The sequence below is a fragment of the Scyliorhinus torazame genome, chromosome 8 (assembly GCF_047496885.1).
Source record: "Scyliorhinus torazame isolate Kashiwa2021f chromosome 8, sScyTor2.1, whole genome shotgun sequence".
Classification (NCBI taxonomy): Eukaryota; Metazoa; Chordata; class Chondrichthyes; order Carcharhiniformes; family Scyliorhinidae; genus Scyliorhinus; species Scyliorhinus torazame.
The window spans coordinates 179,828,104-179,853,850 of NC_092714.1; the positions used below are offsets into that span (position 1 = coordinate 179,828,104).

General features: G+C 46.3%; 1 protein-coding gene across 2 annotated transcripts; it reads right to left on the reverse strand.

Annotated features, from left to right (window-relative positions):
- Window positions 1–2,114: 2,114 nt before the first annotated feature.
- pdrg1 (p53 and DNA-damage regulated 1) lies at window positions 2,115–25,239 on the reverse strand. Of its 2 annotated transcripts, XM_072514586.1 has the most exons (6): window positions 25,088–25,239; window positions 19,279–19,354; window positions 7,907–7,981; window positions 4,866–4,946; window positions 4,541–4,597; window positions 2,115–2,557 (listed from the first exon to the last, which is right to left on the reverse strand). In XM_072514586.1, exons 1-5 carry the CDS (start codon window positions 25,169–25,171, stop codon window positions 4,542–4,544), a joined length of 372 nt encoding a protein of 123 aa, XP_072370687.1. In that variant the 5' UTR covers window positions 25,172–25,239; the 3' UTR covers window positions 2,115–2,557; window position 4,541. The 2 variants fall into 2 exon arrangements, with proteins under 2 accessions (XP_072370687.1, XP_072370686.1); XM_072514585.1 differs by lacking the exon at window positions 4,541–4,597.
- Window positions 25,240–25,747: the final 508 nt, after the last annotated feature.

A 25,747-nucleotide genomic window follows, 5' to 3' on the forward strand; every position in this document is an offset into this window, starting at 1 on the left:
CATGCCACTGTTGAACAGTATTCTGATTTTGACGTCTCATGGGACTTGGATATATCCTGAAAGGCGTAAAGGCTGCTGGGCAGCCCGCGGGAGGCCTCTCGCTCAAGCGCAATGTGGCCGGTAGATTGTGTCCATAGGATATGTTGACTCTATCTATAGGATATGTTGACTATCTATTCGGCCTGCAAGCTTCACCAGATTAGCACCTCACCTTTCGGTATGCCTAGTCCTACTCCTGCAATTCTCATTGATCAATTTTTTGTGCCCCCCCCCCCCCGGCAGCATCATGGTAACGGTAGATTGAGGGTTATTTCAGGCTATTAGAGTACAGATTACGGTGGAATACAATTCTGCTGTTACTGTCTCTGATGTACAGTTTTAAGGTATAGATCTGTTCTGAATCTCTCTCATTTAGAACAGTAGTGGTGGATCTGGAGATGGAAGCACTTAAGGAGGAACAAGCTGGGTTCTGAGGAAAACTACTCACATGGGTGAGCCAGAGACACGAGAGTGCTACCAGTCCCTTTTAAAAGTGCAAATGCCTGGAGGTATTGGGTTTGAAGTATGTTAGTATGGAGTTTGGACTCTAAACACACTCTAGAGCGGGCAAGCCACTCAAGTTGTAATAAATCTCTACTAGTATGCCAAGTCCTAATCATCACCAGGAAGGTTTACAAAGAACAAAACAACACAGGAACAGGTCCTTCGGCCCTCCAAGCCTGCGCCGACCATGGTACCTGTCGAAACGAAAACCGTCTGCACTTAGAGCCCATATCCTTCCATTCCCCCCCGGCCTATTCATATATTTGTCTAGATGTCCCTTAAATGCCACTATCGTACCTGCTCCCACCACCTCGCCACAACGCGTTCCATATATTTACCAGCCTCGCACAGCTGTTCTAAATGTTTCCCCACGCACTGTAAACCTATGTCCCCTAGTACTTGACTCTTCTACCTTGGGAAAGAGCATCTGGCTATCCACTCTGTCCAGGCCACAGTAAATGTGTCAGTGATGCCTAAATCTTGGAATAAATATAAAAACCCTACTGCCACTGGCAAGATTGGCTGAATGAATGCAATCCAAAAACTGAAACTGGGAGCTTACTGGTTTGCGTGACTCAGAAACTTCACTCCTGGCCTAAAGGCAAAATGCTCCCTTATCTTTTTCTTCATGCAGTCACAGTTTTAATTATGAGAGTTTAGTTTTAGTAAGAGGCAACGTGATCAAAACATTTAGGATCCCAAGGAGTATCGACAGGGTGGATGTGGGAAGGATCTTTCTTCTTGTCAGGAGAATCTTTTAAAAAATAAATTTTGAGTACCCAATTCATTTTTTCCATTTAAGGGGCAATTTAGCGTAGTTGCACATCTTTGGGTTGTGGGGGCGAAACCCACGCAAACATGGGGAGAATGTGCAAACTTCACACGGACAGTGACTCACAGCCGGGATTTAACCTGGGACCTCGGCGCCGTGAGGCAACAGAGCTAACCCACTGTGCCACCGTGCTGCCCGGGAGAATCTTAACTAGGGGGTCACCATTTAAAAAATAAGGGGTCACTCATTTAAGATCGAGATGAGGAGACATTTTTTCTCTGAGGGTCATAAGTCTCTGGAACTCTCTTCCTCAAAGGCAATGGAATCAGAATCTTGGAATATTTTTGAGGCTGAGCTAGAAAAGGTGCTGGATTTTCCACCCCATCACATTTCAGTTTCACCCCAGCGGGAAGCTCCGTTAATCCAGCTGGTCAATGGGGTTTCCCATTGTGGGGCAGCCCCACGCCGTCGGGAAACCCCCGGGCTGACGGCAAAACAGAGCATCCCACCGGCGGAGAATCCAGCCCAAGATTTCTGATTAACAAGGGGATGAAATGGTTATCGGGGTTAGGCAGGAATGTGGGTTGAACTTGCAATCAGAGCAGCCATGATCTAATTGAAAGGTGGAGCAAGCTTGAGGGGCCGAGTGGCCTACTCCTAATTCACATGTTTGTATAATGTCACAAATTATTACAATAAATAATTTAACAAAACTCCATTTTCTGCAGAGAGCAAGGACTTTTTCCCTGAACCAAGTACATGGTAACAACGAATACGATAGTTATGAAAAGGATCAGTATTTAATTCAGAACTCCAGCATTTTTATTCTTAAACTTCACCTGCCAAGTGGACAGCTATGGTATGCAAGTTATTGTAACTGTGCAAGTCCCAAGTAAAACTTGGAAAAGAAATGAGTTGGCCACAAATAGGCACAATGGGAAAAATGGCCTCCTTCTGCATTGTATAATTCAATGATATCACAATCCTGCTGAAGGCCAACTGTGGTAACATTTTGAACTTGAACCCTGTTGACAAAAATCCCACATCTGTATATGGCCTTCAACGTTGTGCACATGCAGTCCATGTCTTGTAAAGCAGTTGTTCCTCTAATACACAGTGCCAGACCCAGTTCGCATCAATTTTGAGTCTTAAGCAACTTTCAACTCTTCAGTGTCTTCTCAATGGCCTGCATCTCCTCTTGGGATAAAGGGGAAAGGTTGAATCCTTTGAGTTCAGGTTTTCCTAGAATAGGAGAATCAAGATACGAGAATCAGAATCATCAACAGGGGTGGACCTTCAGTATCCCTGCCCCTCTACAGTACAACCACAGATAGTAAAGAAAACCTTGAGACACGCCGGTCCAGAGGCTCAGATATGCACCGCCTTTGCCAAGTAAAACATGGCTCAGAAGCAAAGTTAGCTGATGTCAGCCAGAATGGCAACATACAACTGCATTTATATTTCACCTGTAATATAGTAAAACATTCCAAGCTTCTTTACAGGAGTGTTGTTATCAAACAAAATTTGACACTATATCATAGAAGAGATATTAGGATATGACTAAAAGCTTGGTCAAAGAGGGAGATTTTAAAAGATGTATGAAGGCCACTAAAGGAGTATTGAAATAAACTGCAAATATGCAAGAGGCCAGAATTGGAGGAACCCCAGTACAAACATTGCTTGATTGACATCTCTAGTTCTCTGATCTATGCTGTCAATTGCACAATGTTTATTTACACAATACAATGAGGTTTCAACTGCTTGCAGTTTCAGCTATTGATACTTTATATAAGGTGTGGATGATTGACACTTTTAGTGGCCTGTAACAAAATAGTTTCTTTAAAAAGTATAATGTTATCAGTTAATGACTTTCTTTAATAAAGATGGTTTTAAAAAACACATCTATTGTCACAAGTTTCATTGAGTCTATACAGTGTACAGTTGATGAACGAGCATCGAAATACCATAGCTTGGATGTTTAGCATGAGGTGGTATGCATTGGGCATGGGAAGTGTATGGAGAGGGTGAAGGCTAGAGGGCTTACCTTTTTCATTATAACTGGGACAAAGTCCCACAATGCCAAGGCAGGCCATTTAAACAGCACACCTCGGCAGTTGTCAGCCCCCGTGGCTGCGTCCAAACACTTTCCTGGATTGGTTGACCTGGCTGCAGCTTGCACCAGCCTCCCCATCCACAAAATTAAAATCATATCTTTCCTGGCACTTCACGCAAAGTGAGCAGAATTTTTCCCAACTCCTGCTACCTGTCATGGGGATTAAAATCCAGCCAAAGATATTGAATTCTGATTATTGTGCTCTGATTAAATAATGAAGGGAGCAAGGACAAGCAAGGTTGGTCCCAACTGGAAAGTAGTGAGACACAAGGAAATATCCCAAGCTATACATCTTTTAAAATAATATTTTTTTAAAAAATCCAATTGAGGGGCAATTTAGCGTGGCCAATCCACCTATCCTGCACATCTTCTGGGTTGTGGGGGTGAGACTCATGCAGACAGTGCAAACTTCGCACGGACCGTGACCTGGGGCTGGGATCGAACCCAGGTCCTCGGCGCCATCAGTCAGCAGTGTTAACCTACTGCGGCACCATGCCGCATTGCTTTTTAAATAAATTTAAAAGCTTATGTATTAAGTGCTCAATTAGGTGGCATCGTGGTTAGCACTGCTTCTTCACAGCACCAGGGACCCAGGTTCGATTCTGACCTCGGGTGGTGTCTGTGTGGAAGTTGCACTTTCTCCTGCTGTCTGCGTGGGTTTCCTCCGGGTGCTCCGGTTTCCTCCCACAGTCCAAAGATGTGCAGGTTAGGTAAATTTGCCATGCTAATATTGTCCAAAGGTTAGGTGGGGTTACGATGAGAGGAGCGAGGGTTTGGGCCTTGGTACTAGGTTCTATCTGAGCAAAGGCCAGAGCAGACTCACTGGGCTGAATGACCTCCTTCTGCACTGTAGGGATTCTATGATTATGGTAAGAAGCTGGTTGAAGAGGATTTTAATAAATGATTAACAGTTTCAGATAAAATAAACATTAGGCATTCATTCAAATTAAACCAGGAAAGTAGACCCAGGACACAAATTTAAATTGAAAGATATAAAGAAGAGCTACTTTACGCAGCGTTGTAAATATTTGAAATAATCTAATTTAGTAGCAAAAATAGCTATTTACAATAATGAGAGGTAGGGCCAGAAGGGTGAACTTCAATTGACTGACCTCATTCCAAACACCCATGTTCTTTTTTTGAAATGTAGGCGGTTTGCTGACCTCTTCCTAAACATGAGAGTACTTGCATGAAACATAGGTGGGATAAGCAACTTTGACGGAAACAGGACTTTGCGGCAAATTTATTCCTCGCTGAACACTTTAGAAGATAATCAACAGAATTCCCTTCCTCTCTGCCAACCTAGTTAGTCAATGTTTTTCCAATGCCAATCATCTTACTGGAGATCAGCCGAATCAGAAGAGGGTTGAAATGACTGAAAGCCATTCAGCTTTAAGTACACACATAGAAAATTAAAGGAACAGGTTATAAAGTCACCTTGAGCCTCGTTTAAACGATTGACTTTCACCTTCAGCTGATTATAAAGCTTATGTATCTCTTCATCCAACTGCTCTTGGTCTGAAATATCAAAGCAAAGCTTGGGTTAAACCAAGGTAATGGTTCATATCAAATTATCGCCTGGGGAAGTTGATGAAACTTGACTTAAGGTCAACTACAATAGTAAGTTCCCTAGTCCCATATTCTTTTGTGATTAGCTCAACCTGTTGTGACAATTACATTGAATTTACAGTCATCAGACAATTTGGCTTAACTTTTTTTGATTCACACCGGCCTCCTCCCATTCTCTGTACAGCCTTCTCCCCTAAACACAGGCCAGCAATTGAGCCTAGATTCTGTGCCTTATATGGTTCCATGTCATGTTACATGGGACATTTTAACCAACGGTTACAGGACTTCTTTTTTCTTGTAGTTTTAAAAATGTATACCGTCAAAAGATACTCGTTGGTTTTTTAAATCTGGAGATTCTTTTTCTGAGGCCATCTTCAGGTTGTGCCTATGGATTGGTAGCACTCTGGTTCAATGGGAAATGTTGTGGCCAATGCTCACAATAAGCATTTCCAGCAGGTGTCACTAGATTGCAATCAAAAAGCTATCCAATTTGGGAGGAATAACAGCAGAATGGATTATTATTTAAACGGTAAGATGTTAAAACATGCTGCTGTGCCAAGGGACTTGGGTGTGATGGTGCACGAGTTGCAAAACGTTTGTGTGCAGGTGCAACAGGTGATTAAGAAGGCTAATCGGGTTTTGTCTTTCATTGCTAGAGGAATGGAGTTCAAGACTAGGGAGGTTATGCTGCAATTGTATAAGGTGTTGGTGAGGCCACATCTGGAGTATTGTGTTCAGTTTTGGTCTCCTTCCCTGAGAAAGGACATATTGGCACTGGAGGGAGTGCAGAGGAGATTCAATAGGTTGATCCCAGAGTTGAGGGGATTAGATTATGACGAGAGGTTGAGTAGACTGGGACTGTACTCATTGGAGTTTAGAAGACGCGGGGGGATCTTATTGAAACATATAAAATTATGAAGGGAATAGATAGGATAGATGCGGGCAGGTTGTTTCCATTGGTTGGGGAAAGCAAAACTAGGGGGCATAGCCTCAAAATAAGGGGAAGTAGATTTAGGACCGAGTTTAGGAGGAACTTCTTCACCCAAAGGGTTGTGAATCTCTGGAATTCCTTGCCCAGTGAAGCAGTTGAGGCTCCTTCTTTAAAAGTTTTTAAGAAAAAGATAGATACCTTTCTAAAGAATAAAGGGATTCAGGGATATGGTGTACGGGCCGGAGAGTGGAGCTGAGTCCACAAAGATTAGCCATGATCTCATTAAATGGCAGAGCAGGCTCGAGGGGCCAGATGGCCTACTCCTGTTCCTAGTTCTTATGTATGTTAAAACCAGCCCGTCCAGCTAAATCTTCTCCCCACATCTTAGAAGTTGGGGTCGTGACCCACAGGTGTTGGGAAGGTCATAGGGCCATCAGTTGCAGCGTTCCCAATCGCAGGAAGTAATGCCCAACAGCTGTGATCGGCTTTTGAAATTGCCTGCCACGACCGGCTTTCAGAATGTCGGTCTTCCCACGGATCCGTGCCCGCTCAGCAGTGCACAGACCTGGAGCCCAACTAGGCAGACTGCCTCCTCCTGATGTCAGCACGCTGACCCAGGAACAGATTTAAAAAAAAATCAACACAGTCTTCCTGCCTGGAGCGGCAGCAGAGAGCAGGTCACGCGCCTCGCACACTGACGTCACGTGCTCTGGGCATGAGGGACATTTCTCCATTTTGTAGCTGCCAGCAGTGCTGGTGTGATCTCCAGAGCCACTAGTGAACAACCCATGGAGAAGCAGCTGTAAATAGGAACAAAGCAGTATAAAGATGATTGTTGAGGTATGGGTTTATTAATTGTGCCACTGCAAATCAGGATGCAAAGTTTGTGTGTGTTATATGCAGGGAAGTACTGGCAAATAAAACCCTCAAAACCTCAAAGGCATTTGAAGACTAAACATGGCGAGTTTGAGGACAAACCTCTTCATTTTCTTCAACGGATGCAGTGCATTAAATCATCAGCTGCAGTCATTATCAGAAATGTAACATTGAATAACAAAGCAAGTGAGATAGTGAGGAGCAAGCAGGTTACCTGTCACATTAAAAGGTAAGCAAAAATGATGGGTCGTGAAGTTTGGGCACCGTGGGTCCCGAAGGATGACCACTAAAAATGGGTACAGGGTAAAAAAGGTTGAAAAACACAGTCTTCGAGCACCAACTCACATGAACTGTTGTCATCGCTGAAATCTGATAACTCAAAGACCAGAAAGTGATCTACGTGCATCTTGCAGTGTCGTGTTCACAATTTGGAATTGTTACCGTTTATTTTTCTCATTTTAGTATAGAAATACTGCCTTGGGGCTTTGTATGATAGGTCATTAAAACTCATTGACCACTTAAATTTCAACAGCTCACTCACTTTCTATCTCTTCCCCCCCCCCCCCCCCCCCCAAGTAAGGTGATGTGCTTATCTAGATTCCTCTTTAAAAGGTCTCTCGCCAATTGTCTCAATTGCTCAGTGTGGTACATTGCACTCTTTCAACAGGTGGAACCAGAACTTTGTTCCTTTAACTAAAGAGCCAACCACGGATCCAAAACAAAGCTGCTTATAAGGGATCCTGATCTCATCCTAGACCCATGGTAGAGGCAGAAAGTGAATTGGAGAAAAAGAGGAGTGACAGCTTAAAACTGGTTTCTCAAAAATGAAAACGTTATCTGGAATATCTGGTACAGCAAAGATGACTATATTTGGATTACCACCAAGGTAAACACACATTTAATATGTAGTATTTTCCAACAACCTAATTTCTCCTCCATTAATAACACAGTTCATCTCCCACCAGATTTGGGAATTTTTCAAACATGCACTCAGGTGGTTTATATTATTTTGATCACAACTTAGCATAGTTGTCACCAGCCCACATCTAGATGGCTGATATCACTCAAAAACAAGTATTTTAAATGACCTGTACACACTTACCTTTCCGAATCATGTCCCTAGTTCTTGATTTGGGGAATTTGATAAATATGTTTCCAAAACAAACCATCACCTTATCTGAAAAAGAGAGATAGAAAGTGAGTGAGCTGTTCAAATTTAAGTGGGCAGTGAGCTTTAATAACCTATCATACAAAGCCCAAAGGCAGTATTTTTATACTAAAACGAGAAACATAAACGGTAACAATTCCAAATTGTGAACACGACACTGCAAGATGCACGTAGATCACTTTCTGATCTTTGAGTTATCAGATTTCAGCCATGACAACAGTTCATCAGATCTGGTGCTCGAAGATGTGGCAGAAATTTTAGCTGGGCGGGCTGGTTTGGATTGCAATCTAGTGACACCTGCTGGAAAATACTTGTTGTGAGCATTGGTCACAACATTCCCCACTTAATGCAGAGTGCTTCCAATCTATAGGCAATCTCAGGATTTAAAAAAAAACAGTATCTTTTAAAGAAATACATTTTTAAAACTACAGGAGAAAAAAAAGTGTCCGATAACCATTGGTTAAAATGAAAATGTTTACATACATGCAGGTTCGAGACTTTGCCAAGAAGGAGATACAGAGCTACCCAGTGGAGCCGGCCTCCACATTGCTGGAGGAGGTGCTGATGCCAGGGGTACTGGAGAAGGGGGTAGTGTCGGCGGTTTACGGGGCTATTTTGGAAGCGGAGAAGGCACCGCTGGAAGGGATCAAAGCAAAGTGGGAGAAAGAGTTGGGAGAGGGTATGGAGGAGGGGTTCTGGTGTGAGGTGCTCCGGAGAGTGAATGCCTTCACCTCGTGCGCGACGTTGGGGCTGATACAGATGAAGGTGGTATGTAGAGCGCACCTCACAAGGGCGAGGATGAGCAGGCTCTTTGAGGGGGTAGAAGATGTGTATGAACGTTGCGGGGGGCCTCGGGAGGCCATATTCGGGGTGTCGGACCAGCCATGGCTGGAAACGGGTACGGTGGCAGATGCTGTAGCCTTTGCCTCGTTGATCGCCTGAAGGCGGATCCTGTTGGGATGGAGATCAACCCCTCCACCGTGCTCTGGCGTGGGGATCTGCTGGAATTCTTGAGTCTGGAGAAGGTTAAGTTTGAACTGAGGGGAAGGATGGAGGGGATCTACAGTTCATGGGCGTTATTCATTATGCACTTTCAAGAATTGGATTACATTGAACATTAGGGGGGGGGGGGGAGAAACTGTATATGTTAATGGTGACTATGGGTGATTCCCGATTCGTTTTTGTTTATGTTAACATGCGGGTTGTTGTTTGGGGCTTTGGTAGGAAGATGGGATTGTTGCTGATAAGGGGATTGACATTGTATTCGTTACTACTTATTGTTTGTTGATGGGTGTAAATTTGGAAGAAAATGCGAAAAAGGAAATATTTTTAAAAAAACATTGGTTAAAATGTATGTAACATGATATGGAACCATACAAAGTTCACGATCCAGACCCAATTGCTGGTCTGTATTTAGATGACTGACCTCAGCCAGGAATTGCAGTGACACCCGTGGCAATATTCTCAACTAGTAAGTCAAAGAAAGAATTCATTTGACTGCTCCATTTCAAAAGGTGACTTCAAGGGCAGGATTTAGCTCATTAAGACATGTTCCAATGCTCTCCCGTACCTAGTGGTGAACTAAGGGAGACTTTCATCTGTTTCCATAGCTAGTAATTTCCAGAACAGGTCACTAGTTTGTAGCCAGGGGGGCCACTCCACATCGCTGATCAGGGATGTCTCCTGCTCTTACTATTTGCTATTGGCATGTTTGGAAGGATTTGCAGGTTGACACTCAACACATTTAGCCATGTTATGAATACATCTGCCTTGGCCATCAAATCCTGGAGTGGAACTTGAATTTGAATCTGGAACTTATGGCTCAGAGGTAGGGATGCTACCCACTGCGCCACAAGACCTCCTATTAAAGGCATGTAAGGAAATTAATAATAATAATAATCTTTATTAGTGTCACAAGTAGGCTTACATTAACAATGCAATGAAGTTACTGTGAAAATCCCCTAGTCGTCACACTACGGCGCCTGTTCGGGTACACTGGGGGAGAATTCAGAATGTCCAATTCACCTAACAGCACGTCTTTCGGGACTTGTGGGAGGAAACCGGAGCACCCGGAGGAAACCCACGCAGACACGGGGAGAACATGCAGACTCCGCACAGACAGTGACCCAAGGCAGGAATCCAACCTGGGACCCTGGCGCTGTGAAGCAACAGTGCTAATCACTGTGCTACCATGAAGTCCTTCCTTTCCTCCCTCTTGTGAGAATATGGCTAAGTACATAACTAATGTATCTCCTCTCTGAAGGGTCCCATTGCTCATTTTCTGTTTTACCCACCAATTATTGATTCTAATCCACCTGGGTTGGATCACTCCAATTCCTACTGAAATTCAATTTAAGATGAATTGATTGGCTTTGGATTTTTCCTTCTCCTTTTCCATAATTTTTCTCGAATTGTGGTCATTGTTTTCAAAATGCTTTCCTACTGAAACATATTCCGCTCCGCTTGTCCTTTTCACCCAAGTGAGTCATGAGTCAATGAGTGTGAAAGATGTAGTCAGCAGAGTGGAATCCTGATTCATGTAGGTACTGGCGACTGATCAAGAACAGAGTCCCTGAACAGATGGAGGAGGACTTCAAGAGATGGGACATGGTATCCCTGTCACTGGCAGGGAGGGTACAGGCGGTTAAAATGGTGGTCCTCCCGAGATTCCTCTTTGTGTTTCAGTGCCAACCGGTGGTGATCACGAAGGCTTTTTTCAAAAGGATTGAGAAGAGTATCATGAGTTTTGTGTGGGCCTGGAAGACCCCGAGAGTGAGGAAGGGATTTTTGCAGGCTTTCTGCGAGAAAATACCACAGGCCATAGATGGGTATATTATTAACAACCAGAACGGGGAGGTCTCACCCTCCGCGCTCTGGGAGGCGCTGAAGGCTGTGATCAGTGGTGAAATTATTGCCTACAAAGCATGAAAAGACAGGGAAGAGAGTGTGGCTAGACAACAGCTAGTCAACTCCATATTGAAGGTAGACCGACTAGGGGATTTTCACAGTAACTTCATTGCAGTGTTAATGGAAGCCTACTTGTGACACTAATAAAGATTATTATTATTAAATCTATGGTATTTTCAGGTAGAGACTAAGGAAACGTAAAAAAAAAGGGGTTTCTGTTGAAAATTAGAAATAGTAGTCAAAAAGAGGGTGCAATCAATTAGGAACCAAAAAAGGAGATTATGTAGTTAGTGAGAACTTTGCATCTATCTGGTTAGGAATTCAATATGTTTGTGTATTAAAATTTGTAGTCTATAGACATTATAACATTTAAGGGACATGATGTCCAATGTTATTGCAGTGGTTTCTGCCCAGTAACAGGGATGGAATCTGCTGAGGGTTGAAGGGTTAGGCTCCTCAGATCAGTTTAAGGATGAGTCAGTGGTCAGATTGAGAAGAGCTTCCTGGCAGCAACGATGCTGTGAACTAGCTGTGCAGCTGAGACTTAGGGGAAGGTCCAGTCAGCAGTCAGGAGCTGTTTGGTAGCTCCATGCAGTGAAAAACATTAGTCTAAAAGAAACCCCGAGAGCCATGGACAGTTCAGTGCTGCTGAGGGCAAGTTCAAGGAAGCCCACAGGCAGTAGTTACTTGGTGCAGCTGAGAGGATTACAGCTCAGAGATATTCAGGCGCAGTGCCAGCTTAGTGAAGCTAGCTGCTTGGTAAAAAGCTAAAATTGTGCCAGTAATTAGACACCATTGAGCAGTCTCCGGAATCCTGGGGAATGTGGTCTTGGGAAAAGAGGTTAAACTATCAGGAGGCGATCAGTCATTGAGGCAGTCCAACTTGGGAGCGACTCTGAGGAGGTTCCCAGACCAGGAGCGAGATTCTCCGGCCCCCTGCCGGGTCGGAGAATCGCCGGGGGCTGGCGTGAATCCCGCCCCCGCCGGATTCTCTGGCACCGGATATTCGGCGGGGGCAGGAATCGCGCCGCGCCGGTTGGCGGGCCTCCCCCCCTGCGATTCTCCGGCCCGGATGGGCCGAAGTCCCGCTGCTACAATGCCTGTCCCGCCGGCGTAGATTAAACCACCTACCTTACCGGCGGGACAAGGCGGTGCGGGCGGGCTCCTGGGGGGGGGGGGGGGGGGGGGGCGCAGGGCGATCTGGCCCCGGGGGGTGCCCCCACGGTGGCCTGGCCCGCGATTGGGGCCCACCGATACGCGGGCGGGCCTGTGCCGTGGGGGCACTCTTTTCCTTCCGCCTTCGCCACGGTCTCCACCATGGCGGAGGCGGAAGAGACTCCCTCCACAGCGATGCGCGGGGATGCAGTGAGCGGCCGCTAACGCTCCCGCGCATGCGCCGCCCGGAGATGTAATTTCCGCGCCAGCTGGTGGGGCACCAAAGGCCTTTTCCGCCAGCTGGTGGGGCGGAAATTAGTCCGGCGAGGGCCTAGCCCCTTAAGGCAGCCTATCAGGGGAAAACAGCAGCAGCCAGAGCAGTGGCACCACAGCTGGCTCTGATGTTCAGAAGGGAGGGCCAAAGCGCAGAAGAGCAATAGTAATAGGGGACTCTATAGTCAGGGGAACAGATAAGCGCTTCTGTGGACGTGAAAGAGACTCCTTTATTAAACTGGAGCAGATAAAGTTTGCCCTGAGAGGATCGGCTCAAGGGTTCACCAGGCGGTGGCAGCCATTTCTCGACTACCTAGGGGAACGTTAGAGGGAAGACAGATGACCAGCAGCAGCAACCCAGGGGGGGGGGAAGAGGGGGTTTAGTTGAGTATAGGTCAATAGAGTATGAGGTTTTGTTACTTGTGTATTATTATTATTATTAAAAATTTCTGTTTTGTCATTGTTATTGTTTCGCTTGTTTTGTAAGCGGGAAAAATGTTGCTCAGGGAAAAAAAATTTCAATAAAATATATTTTAAAAAAAAGTGAAAGAGACTCCAGGATGGTATGTTGCCTCCCTGGTGCCAGGGTCCAGGATGTCTCCGAACGGGTAGAGGGCATCCTGAAGGGGGAGGGCAAACAGGCAGAGGTCATTGTACATATTGGTACTAACATAGGCAGGAAGGGGCATGAGGTCCTGCAGCAGGAGTTCAGGGAGCTAGGCAGAAAGTTAAAAGACAGTACCTCTAGGGTTGTAATCTCGGGATTACTCCCTGTGCCACGTGCCAGTGAGGCTAGAAATAGGAAGATAGAGCAGCTAAACACGTGGCTAAACAGCTGGTGTAGGACGGAGGGTTTCCGTTATCTGGACCACTGGGAGCTCTTCCGGGGCAGGTGTGACCTATATAAGGACGGGTTGCATCTAAACCGGAGAGGCACAAATATCCTGGCCGCGAGGTTTGCTAGTGTCACACGGGAGGGTTTAAACTAGTATGGCAGGGGGGTGGACACGGGAGCAATAGGTCAGAAGGTGAGAGCATTGAGGGAGAACTAGGGAATAGGGACAGTAGGGCTCTGAGGCAGAGCAGACAGGGAGAAGTTGCTGAACACAGCGGGTCTGGTGGCCTGAAGTGCATATGTTTTAATGCAAGAAGTATTACGGGTAAGGCAGATGGACTTAGAGCTTGGATTAGTACTTGGAACTATGATGTTGTTGCCATTTCAGAGACCTGGTTGAGGGAAGGGCAGGATTGGCAGCTAAACGTTCCAGGATTTAGATGTTTCAGGTGGGATAGAGGGGGATGTAAAAGGGGAGGCGGAGTTGCGCTACTGGTTCGGGAGAATATCACAGCTGTACTGCGGGAGGACACCTCAGAGGGCAGTGAGGCTATATGGGTAGAGATCAGGAATAAGAAGGGTGCAGTCACAATGTTGGGGGTTTACTACAGGCCTCCCAACAGCCAGCGGGAGATAGAGGAGCAGATAGGTAGACAGATTTTGGAAAAGAGTAAAAACAACAGGGCTGTGGTGATGGGAGACTTCAACTTCCCCAATATTGACTGGGACTCACTTAGTGCCAGGGGCTTAGACGGGGCGGAGTTTGTAAGGAGCATCCAGGAGGGCTTCTTAAAACAATATGTAGACAGTCCAACTAGGGAAGGGGCGGTACTGGACCTGGTATTGGGGAATGAGCCCGGCCAGGTGGTAGATGTTTCAGTAGGGGAGCATTTCGGTAACAGTGACCACAATTCAGTAAGTTTTAAAGTACTGGTGGACAAGGATAAGAGTGGTCCTAGGATGAATGTGCTAAATTGGGGGAAGGCTAATTATAACAATATTAGGCGGGAACTGAAGAACATAGATTGGGGGCGGATGTTTGAGGGCAAATCAACATCTGACATGTGGGAGGCTTTCAAGTGGCAGTTGAAAGGAATTCAGGACCAGCATGTTCCTATGAGGAAGAAGGATAAATATGGCAATTTTCGGGAATCTTGGATAACGAGAGATATTGTAGGCCTCGTCAAAAAGAAAAAGGAGGCATTTGTCAGAGCTAAAAGGCTGGGAACAGACAAAGCCTGTGTGGAATATAAGGAAAGTAGGAAGGAACTTAAGCAAGGAGTCAGGAGGGCTAGAAGGGGGTCACGGAAAGTCATTGGCAAATAGGGTTAAGGAAAATCCCAAGGCTTTTTACACGTACATAAAAAGCAAGAGCCAGGGAAAGGGTTGGCCCACTGAAGGATAGGCAAGGGAATCTATGTGTGAAGCCAGAGGAAATGGGCGAGGTACTAAATGAATACTTTGCATCAGTATTCACCAAAGAGAAGAAATTGGTAGATGTTGAGTCTGGAGAAGGGTGTGTAGATAGCCTGGGTCACATTGAGATCCAAAAAGACGAGGTGTTGGGTGTCTTAAAAAATATTAAGGTAGATAAGTCCCCAGGGGCTGATGGGATCTACCCCAGAAGACTGAAGGAGGCTGGAGAGGAAATTGCTGAGGCCTTGATAGAAATCTTTGGATCCTCTCTGTCTTCAGGGGATGTCCCGGAGAACTGGAGAATAGCCAATGTTGTTCCTCTGTTTAAGAAGGGTAGCAAGGATAATCCAGGGAACTACAGGCCGGTGAGCCTTATTTCAGTCGTATGGAAATTACTGAAGAGAATTCTTCGATACAGGATCTACTCCCATTTGGAAGCAAATGGACGTATTAGTGAGAGGCAGCATGGTTTTGTGAAGGGGAGGTCGTGTCTCACTAACTTGATAGAGTTTTTCGAGGAGGTCACTAAGATGATTGATGCAGGTAGGGCAGCGGATGTTGTCTATATGGACTTCAGTAAGGCCTTTGACAAGGTCCCTCATGGTAGACTAGTACAAAAGGTGAAGTAACACGGGATCAGGGGTGAGCTGGCAAGGTGGATACAGAACTGGCTAGGTCATAGAAGGCAGAGAGTAGCAATGGAAGGATGCTTTTCTAATTGGAGGGCTGTGACCAGTGGTGTTCCACAGGGATCAGTGCTGGGACCTTTGCTGTTTGTAGTATATATAAATGATTTGGAGGAAAATGTAACTGGTCTGATTAGTAAGTTTGCAGACGACACAAAGGTTGGTGGAATTGCGGATAGCGATGAGGACTGTCAGAGGATACAGCAGGATTTAGATTGTTTGGAGACTTGGGCGGAGAGATGGCAGATGGAGTTTAATCCGGACAAATGTGAGGTAATGCATTTTGGAAGGTCTAATGCAGGTAGGGAATATACAGTGAATGGTAGAACCCTCAAGAGTATTGAAAGTCAAAGATATCTAGGAGTACAGGTCCACAGGTCATTGAAAGAGGCAACACAGGTGGAGAAGGTAGTCAAGAAGGCATAAGGCATGGTTGCCTTCATTGGCCGGGGCATTGAGTATAAGAATTGGCAAGTCATGTTGCAGCTGTATAGAACCTTAGTTAGGCCACACTTGGAGTATAGTGTTCAATTCTGGTCGCCACACTACCAGAAGGATATGGAGGCTTTAGAGAGGGTGCAGAAGAGATTTACCAGAATGTTGCCTGGTATGGAGGGCATTAGCTATGAGGAGCGGTTGAATAAACTCGGTTTGTTCTCACTGGAACGAAGGAGGTTGAGGGGAGACCTGAGAGGTCTACAAAATTATGAGGGGCATAGACAGAGTGGATAGTCAGAGGCTTTTCCCCAGGGTAGAGGGGTCAATTATTAGGGGGCATAGGTTTAAGGTGAGAGGGGCAAGGTCTAGAGTAGATGTACGAGGCAAGTCTTTTACGCAGAGGGTAGTGGGTGCCTGGAACTCACTACCGGAGGAGGTGGTGGAAGCAGGGACGATAGTGACATTTAAGGGGCATCTTGACAAATACATGAATAGGATGGGAATAGAGGGATACGGACCCAGGAAGTGTAGAGGATTGTAGTTTAGTCGGGCAGCATGGTCGGCACGGGCTTGGAGGGCCGAAGGGCCTGTTCCTGTGCTGTACATTTCTTTGTTCTTTGTTTTGTTGGGGCTCGGCCCCCAAAGATGCGGAGGATTCCGCACCTTTGGGGCGGTGCGATGCCAGACTGATTTGCGCCGTTTTGGGCGCCGGCCGGCGGACATCGCGCTGATACCGGAGAATTTCGCCCCAGATCTTTGAAAGTACAGAATTGGAATCCCTGATGAAAGAGGCAGTTTTCGTGAGATTTGGTGACTTGTACTGTCCCCCACATCTGGGTGGATTGCTGAGAAATTCATGGGATTGGTCTTGGCCGCATCTGCCATTTGACGTGCACTGTTGGTTGTTTGACCACAGTTTTTCGGTTAATTCATGTGTGTTTCATGTTAATTATGAATGTCAGAGTATAAGATTATGTGTACACATGTTTGTTCAAACTTGTGGAATCTTGTGGCTTTATTCCAAAAGCTTGGGTGAAATTCTCCGGTATCGGCACGATGTCCGCCGGCCGGTGCCAAAAATGGCGCAAATCAGTTGGGCATCACGCCACCCCAAAGGTGCGGAATCCTCCGCATCTTGGGGGGCCGAGCCCTAACCTTGAGGGGCTAGGCCCGCGCTGGACTGATTTCCGCCCCGCCAGCTGGCGCGGAAATGACATTGCCGGGCGGCGCATGCGCGGGAGCGTTAGTGGCCGCTCATGGCATCCCCGCGCATGCGCTGTGGAGGGAGTCTCTTTCCCCTCTGCCATGGTGGAGACCGTGGTGAAGGCGGAAGGAAAAGAGTGCCCCCACGGCACAGGCCCGTCCGCGGATCGGTGGGCCCCGATCCCGGGCCAGGCCACCGTGGGGGCACCCCCCGGGGCCAGATCGCCCCGTGCCCCCCCCAGGACCCCGGAGCCCGCCTTGTCCCGCCGGTAAGGTAGGTGGTTTAATCCACGCTGGCGGGACAAGCATTCTAGCAGCGGGACTTCGGCCCATTCGGGCCGGAGAATCGCGGGGGGGGGGGGTCGCCAACCGGCGCAGCACGATTCCTGCCCCTGCCAAATCTCCGGTGCCGGAGAATTCGGCAACCGGCGGGGGCGGGATTCACACCAGCCCCCGGCGATTCTCCAACCCGGCGGGGGGGGGGTTGGAGAATCTCGCCTCAGGTGTCTGTAATCTCAACCCTTAACTACTTAAAAAAATAATTACTGGTAGCTAACCAGGCTTCTCCCCATGTCCCAGGGTAAAAAGGGGGAGGTAGTAGAGACATTGGAAAGGATAAATGTAGATAAGGGAGGGGGGGGACACAAGAAAGGTATGGCAGTGAGAAACAAATTTTGTTATCTGGTCCAATAGGTTACTGAGATTTAAGGGTTGAAATTGTGGAGGCTCAGACCTCAAATCTCCAATCCACTTTAGATAGAGTACTGGTGACAGAGGATTGCAAATGTTACAATACCCCTATTCAAAGATTGGAGGAGTTATAAACCCAGAAATTATAAGGCAAATCAGCCCAATGTGGGGATACTTTTGCAGCATTAATCTGGGACAAGACATGGAAAGATATATGTTAATAATTGAAAGAAAGCACAGTTTTTGAGAAAGACAAATTATGTTTGACTAAATTGAAGAAATGTACAGTGTTATGCAGTTGATGTGTGTATGAAGAAGTGTGTGATAAAGTACCACTTTTGGGAGCAAACCTGAAGCTCATGGACTAAAGAGGGTTGTTGGCCAACAGACTGAAAGTAGTGGTGAATAGCAGTTTTTCAGACTGGAGGGAAGTAGCAGTCTCCCCCAGGCATTGGTCACTGGTCTATTTGATATAAATTTGGGTGTAAAAATCAAACTCTGCAGATGACATAAAACTGGGAACATGTGAGCAGCTAGAAAGATATTAAAAGACTTCAGGAGGTCATCAACGGGCTGGTGAAATGGGCAGACACATGCCAGATGCAATTTAACACAGAAGTATCATGCTTGTGATGCAACCTTCAAATGTAAATGACCTAGTTGGCCAGGAAGCAAGCTGGACACCCAGTTAGAAGCACCAAGCTCCTCCAGGAGATAAGAGTTGCCTGCTCAATACCAGCAGCAACATTAGGTAGCAGCCATGTTGAGGGCTGCTGCTGCCTTGCCAATTGGAGCAGGCAGCCCCTCAAAATGCAACATCATTGCAAATCACCATGGTTGAGACTGGTGGGAGCCTACACTTATGCAAGTGCTTGCTGGACTCCCCGACTAAATTTTAAAAGTTGTGCAAAGCAAATTATCCGAGCCATGTGACGAACTGGACAACTCTGCACAAAACTGTTTGGGTTCATTGGGAACATTTTTCAAAAATCTCATTCCATTTCAGACGGGCCCCTCAACAAGTTGCTTAATTGGACGAGGATACTTTCTCTGCTCCTTCCCTTCCACTGATGGTCAATTGAAAATTTGAGATGTCAGGGTCCCAACACAACCTCTGGGACTGATTTTCAAAGGTTGTCAAGCCACTGTCCGTGTGGCCCTTTGAAAATTCCAGCTATTAAATTTGTTTGCTCCTACAAATACATTCTTATTTATAGAATTCTATTTTTACTTCTGATTTTGAGAACCCATACAATTTGCTTTTGCATTTTATACTAGAGAATGTGTAGTTGGTTTCCTGAGAGGTTAAGGAAAAGATCTGATTAAGATGTTCAAATTCATGAAGGGTTTGAATAGAGTAAATGAAGGGAAACGGTTAACAGTGGCTGAAGGATCAGTGATCAGAGGACACAGGAAGGTAAAGTTAAATAGTCAAAGAGGAAAAGAACTGCATTATTTGATGATTCTTTGTGATGGAGTACCTTCACCACAGACTACAGAAATTCAGGAAGGTGGCTTACAATCACTGTTGCAAGGTGCAACAGGGCATGGACAACAGATGCTAGTCTTTCTAGCAATGCCCACCACCTGAATTCTTAAAAAATTATACAAACACTTGAGTACTTGTCTCCTTTTCTACAAGCTGACAGGAGAGGCTTAATTCATCTTTCCATTGTTTAGTAGTTGGTAAAAGATATTCCTACCAGATTGTTCAGTGTTATTTTGTAATGATCTCAGTGCTTCACGATTCCGATTTCTCTTCACATCCAGATCAACAATCTGAAACCCACCAGATGAAAAATACAAAACTTCATGCACAACTCATTATATACACAGCCTTTGTACCTCACAATACTAATCTTAGAAAGAACCTGGATTATTAAAAACATTTGGAATGATCCAATTTGATTTTGAACAGTTATCCATGTGAAAAGTTGCCAACTTCACTATATATGTGCAAGAAAAAATAACTGAATGATAATAGGAATTGTTAGATGATAAAAGTCCAAGTTCCATATGGTTCGCCTTCAGCAATTCTGTTGGTCACACATAAGATAAGATAAGCGTTGACTAATCATAGCAATCTATATCTATCCACAACACACCCAGGGCGGCACAGTGGTTAGCACTGCTGCCTCAAAGCACCAGGGACCTGGGTTCGATTCCGACCTCGGGTGGCTCTCTAGGTGGAATCTGCACCTTCTCCCCGTGTGTGCGTGGGTTTCCTCCGGGTGCTCCTGTTTCCTCCCACAGTCCAAAGATGTGCAGGTTAGGTGGATTGGCCATGTTAAACTGCCCCTTAGGGTGGTGGTTGCAGGAATTAGGCGGGGGACTGGGCCTAGATAGGGAGGTCTTTCGAAGGGTAGGTGCAGACTTGATGGGCCGAATGTCCTCCTTCTGCACTGTAAGGATTCTATGATTCGCAATGAGAGGAAAAACTCCACTTTAGGAACCATAAGTTTAAAGCCATCTGTTCCTCCTAAACCTGCAAATTACGTGCATTTTTATTTTCAGATGATCTTTCCCATTCTCATTTCCCCAGCTCTCAAGTTCTACACACCCAGTACTAGCTGTCTGATCACAAGATTTATTTAGTGCACTTGTACCGAACACACAAGCAAGAAAAATACAAGTAAGGGGATGACAACCAAAAATACAAAAACATTTTTTTAATATCATGAGACTTTTGAAAGCCCTTGCAAGCCATTCAGTTATATCAAACTGCTACAAAACAGTCCAAGACTAAAACTGGACAGCCACTAGGCTTCAAACCTGGCACTGGAAACAAAATATGTTGGAGTCTAGTTGACCATGCACCCGACACTTGTGCCAAATCCCTCAATGGACAAATAAGTGCTCCTCCACTTGAAAGAAGCACAGAGGTAGCAAGGGCACAGAATTTACTCTGGTGGAAGGCAGTGAGGGACTACAATGTCCATTGCCAAGAGTGGTCGGTAGCAGGAATAATCATTGACCACTGAAGGCCATTTTTTCCATTGGTGCTGCACCACAAGTGTCCTCCATTCTTGAGCTCGGGCTTTTGCCGACTTTTGCAGGGTGTGATAATCTGCTGACATACCACACTGGGGGAGAAACCAACCCCCACCATTCACTTCACACTTTTTGCACACAAAACACTCAATAACTAGGTAGAAAGAGCCAAAACTAACTCCACCAAGCAGGAGACATCTTGTGTACGACTGATCAGCTCATGGCCGCCACTGGAAGTCTTTTCCCCCTAGAATATAATGCTTGAAATAAATGTAGACACACAAAAAGAATGCATATACGCTCTCCATAGGATTTATGCAAGAACATATATTTATATAGCACCTTTGTCATGGGAATGTCACTTTAAGAAATGTTTGTCTTCTCAAGTGGCTGCAGTGATGTCATTGTGTGGGTGGAGCTGGGCTCTGGCTCTGCTTTTTACTTTCACTTTGAGCTGGAAGCTGCTTTTGGCTCTGAGTTTCAGTTTCGTTTTCATTGGAGAGCTGCATTCAAACCAAGGAGGTGTATTTTGGCTTCTCTCTCTGCATGCTAAAGAATGTCTCCAGATCACTTGATTATTTCAAAGTAATACCTGTTTATGTAAGGAATGCAAACCTACTGTCTTTGTTAAAAAGGGTATTTGACTTATGGATGTTGTTAGGAAAGTTACTAAGGGTTACCTATAGAGTACTGTATCTTTGGGGGGGTATCAGTGTTGGTAGGTGATAAGATGTTTGCTATGTGTTTATAAAATGTTAACTGGATTCATAGAATAAACATTGTTTTTGTTTAAAAATACTTTAGATCTCTGTTGCATCGCACCTGTAAAGTGGGCCCTTGTGCTCCCCAGAACCAAAATCTATTAAAAGTTGTGGGTCAGGTGAACTCCATGATATACTTTGGTGTTCTCTAAACCCTGGCCCATAATACCTTTAATGCAATAAAATGTCCCACTGCTTGTCACAGGGACATTATAAAACAAATGAAACACCAAGTCACATAAGGAAGTATCAGGGTGAATGAGCAAACGTTTTATCAAAGAGGTGGATTGAAAGGAGGGAAGTGTGGGAGAGAGACAATGGACGCGATCCAATGGCCACGGCGCAGTGTGACCGCTAAAAGATGTGACCGCTACCCGCCTTGCAACGCCTTGCGAGATCTAACGCGATCTCACGAAACGTTGCGAGGCAAATTCCGACCATTGTGGACGGGATCAATTTTTAGCAAATCTGTACATTAAAGCGAAACAGCGCTGTTTAGCACTGGTCCCCACATACGGGGACCAGATGGAATAACACTCACGAGACTCTCCCAGGGGATCGGAGGCCCCCAGCTTCATGCCCGAGGGCAGGATGATGCCCTGGCACTGCTGGTGCCACCCAGGCACCAAGGGTGCCCCGTGCGGGTGTTGGGAGGTGTGGGGGCAGGGGCTGGGGACTCTCCTATAATGCATTGGGCTCGCGAGGGTCGGATTGGGGGCCTTGGAAATAGGGGCGTCATTTACAAATGGCGTCCCGAGGTCTCGCTGCACTGAGGAGTTCCAGCAAGCAGAGCTCCTCACTGTAGAAAATGGGGCTATGTGCTGCCTCGACCGCATGTTCTCCACTGAGGCCCCTTATTATAAAATAAATGAAGGGGCTGTTTAGCACAGGGCTAAATCGCTGGCTTTGAAAGCAGACCAAGGCAGGCCAGCAGCACAGTTCAATTCCTGTATCAGCCTCCCCGAACAGGCGCCGGAATGTGGCGACTAGGGGTTTTCACAGTAACTTCATTTGAAGCCTACTTGTGACAATAAGCGATTTTCATATTTTCATTTCATATTTAAGGCGGCTGTCATTGTTTAGCTGCAAACGCTAGTGAACACGTGACTAAACGTGTTCGCTATGGGACTTTGTTCCTATTTAGTTGATTCGCACCCAAAGGGTTAGAAGGGAATTCTGAGCTTAGGCTGTTGAAGGCGCGGCTTCTATTGGTGGAGCAATTAAAATTTGGGATGCTTTACAGGAGGTGGAGGGAAGTGGGGCTGGTCAAGGTGAGGGATCTGTATTTGGTGGAAAGGTTCGCAAGTCTGGAGGAGCTAAGGGAGAGGGCAGAACTGCTGAGGGGGAGTGAGTTCAGGTACCTGCAGGTTAGGGACTTTGCGCGAAAGGTCTGGAGGGGGTTCCCTAGGTTGCCGGGACACTCCCTGCTGGAGCGACTGCTGCTCCCAGATGTGGAAGGGGAGGGAAGAATTGAGGATGTTTACAAGTGGCAGGGGGTGCAGGGAGACGAGCGGGTGGTGAAGATCAAGGAGAAATGGGAAGCGGAGTTGGGAGAGGAGATCAATTGGAGAGTATGGAGTGAGGCACTGTGTAGGGTAAACGGAACCTCCGCATGTGCAAGGATGAGCCTGATACAGTTTAAGGTGGCGCACAGGGTGCATACGACTCGGGCGAGAATGAGTGGGTTCTTTCAGGGGGTAGCAGATGAGTGCGAGAGGTGTGGGCGAGGGCCAGCGAATCACGTGCACATGTTTTGGGGTTGCGAAAAATTGGGAAGATTCTGGGCGGGAGTGTTCGCGGTCTTAGCTAGGGTAATGGAGGAGATGTGCCCGGACCCTATGGTGGCGATATTTGGGGTCTCAGAGAAGCCGCAGCTCATGGAGAGGAGGAAGGCCGATGTCGTGGCCGTTACCTCTCTGATTGCACGGTGGCGAATTTTGCTGGAGTGGCGGTCGGCATCGCCACCAGGGGTAGCGGCTTGGTTGGGTGACCTGTACGACTTCCTGCGATTAGAGGAGATAAAGTATGAGTTAAGGGGCTCTTCAGAGGGGTTTCAGGAAAGGTGGGGGATGTTTGTAACTGTGTTTGAGGAGCGGTTCATCGTGGGGGAGGGTGAAAAGGGGAATAATCTGTATAGACACAGGGCCCAGGTTCGATCCCGGCACCGGGTCACTGTTCGCATAGAGTTTGCATATTCTCCCCTTGTCTGCGTGGGTCTCACCCCCACAACCCAAAGATGTGCATGGTAGGTGGATTGGCCACGCTAAATTGCCCCTCAATTGAAAAAAAAAGAATTGGGCACTTAAAATTTTTTTTAAAATTAGTACCAGATGTCAGATACGCAGTCTAATAATTTAGATTTGAACCCACGACCCTAGAAAGGGACCAGAAATCGACAAATCCTCAATGTCTGCTTAAGTCTGGTGCCTTAGACCACTCAGCCATCCTGACAACTTACTGTAATAATTTAGAGGCAGTGGTTGGATCGAGGGGTTGGTGAGAAGATAGAGTTGGACATCGTCAGCATAAATGTGAAAACCAACATATGTTTGGATGATGTCACAAGGGGCAGCCTGTAGATGATGGATAAGAAGGAACTGAAGATGGATCCTTCAGGCACATCAGAGGTAATTGTAGCAAACAGGAAGAAGAGCCATTGCTGGCTACAATTTTCTGGCTACAATTCACCAGTACTGCCACAGCCAGCTGGAAGACAGTGGGGGCGATGGTGTGATTACCAATGTTGAAACCTGCAAACAGGTCGAGAAGGTCAGAGATAGTTTATCTTAGCAACAGTCACACAGGCTGTCATTTGTGACTTTGAGAAACAAAAGTTTTGGAACTGTGACAGGAACAGAACATGATCAGACAGATTCAAACATGGAGTTCCAGGAAAGATGCGTACCGATTTGGGAGGTCAAAAACTTAAGAGGGAAGTGAAATTGGAGATGGGGCAGTTGGACATTGGGGTCAAAGAGTTGTGGATGATGACTGTTGATTTGAAGGAGTAGAAGAGAACTAGAGGAGAAACCATTCAAAATGTGAGTTAACATGGAGCCAGGAAGGGGAGTTAGTGCAGTAGAAGGTTCAACAGCTTAGTGGGAATAGGGTTGAAAGGAGACAGGTTCTGGTGGACAAGATGAGCTTGGGGGGGGGGGGGGGCATGAAGGGAGATACTGGAGAAAGAAGCAAATTCAGGGCTGAGGTGGGGTTTCAAGGAAGGAAATTAGTGAAGAAGCAGATAGGTTTTCACAACAATCAGTGGAAAGATCACAGTGACCATTACTGTGCTAGTTTTCAATTTCAGATTTATTAGTTGGGTTTAAATTGCACAAGCGGCTACGGTGGGATTTGAGCCCATGTCCATGGATCATAGCCTGGTTCTCTGGATTACTAAACTTTACCAGAGATAAATCCTATTCCTTTCCCCGATTACGGCAGGTGTCTTTGGGAATGACGAACAGCGACTGGTTTGTAGAATGTACAACCCAGGACACTACTCGGCCCATTGCCTCGGTAGTCCCGGGCAGTTGGTATAGAGAAATGTCACACTGGTGCAGTGGATGGCGGATTTGCACTGTGGGCACAATAATACATGGGGGAGATGTTCTGCTGCCCACAGGCTCTGACACGCGATGAAGCAGTTTTCAGGATCATCAGCAGGCGCAATGTGGCCGAGTTCAATAGCGGACACTGCTTCAGGCCCTGGATGACGCACGCCCATCCCCGGCCCAACCCGAAACTCGGGCCCCCATACTACCTGCTGTTTATCGGCCAGCAAACTCTCCACCAGCTCCTCCACTTCAGTCAGATAGCTCATCACCATCTCCGACTTCCGCGCCATCTTCACACTGGCTCAACCCTTCCACCGGTGACCGTCCAGATGACTGTCAATCAACTGCATCCCCCCCGTTTCTATTGGCAGGCAGATCCTCGGCTGCTACATGATTGGTGGTTGTCATGCCAATCAATGGTGGCCCCGCCTCCTATTGTGACGAGATCAATCACCAGTGTTGCATTCTGGAGGTTGTAGTCCTTGCTGGGCAGGTTCACTAAATATTGATAGTAGTGTTCTGGAATCACACGCACCTCCTGCCAGCCCTTAATTCCTTTCCTTTTATCTCCTTCTGCCTCATGTGCTCATCTGATTTCCGTAGTCACCTCAATAACTTACGTGGCAGAAAGTTGCTCATTATAACCGCTCTTCACAGTACTCCCAAGTGGGATCTAACCAACCTTCAATAAAGCTTCATGAAGCAACATAGCTTCTCTGCTTTTCAATTCTATTATTTAAGAAACAAACTCTCATTCTTGTTTTTTATGGACCTATTAACCTGTGTGGCTACTTTTATTATTTTTTGTATGGGTATCCTCAACGTCTCTGCTGCTCTCATCCACCTGGGTACCTTTCCCCCTCCCC

Coding starts and splice junctions, on each gene's coding strand:
- pdrg1 (XM_072514585.1), bottom strand. CDS start 25,171: ATGGCGCGGAAGTCGGAGATGGTGATGAGCTATCTGACTGAAGTGGAG. Junction 19,355..25,087: donor TGCTGGCCGATAAACAGCAG/GTAGTATGGGGG, acceptor GGTGGGTTTCAG/ATTGTTGATCTGGATGTGAA. Junction 2,558..4,865: donor TCGTTTAAACGAGGCTCAAG/GTGACTTTATAA, acceptor CTCCTATTCTAG/GAAAACCTGAACTCAAAGGA.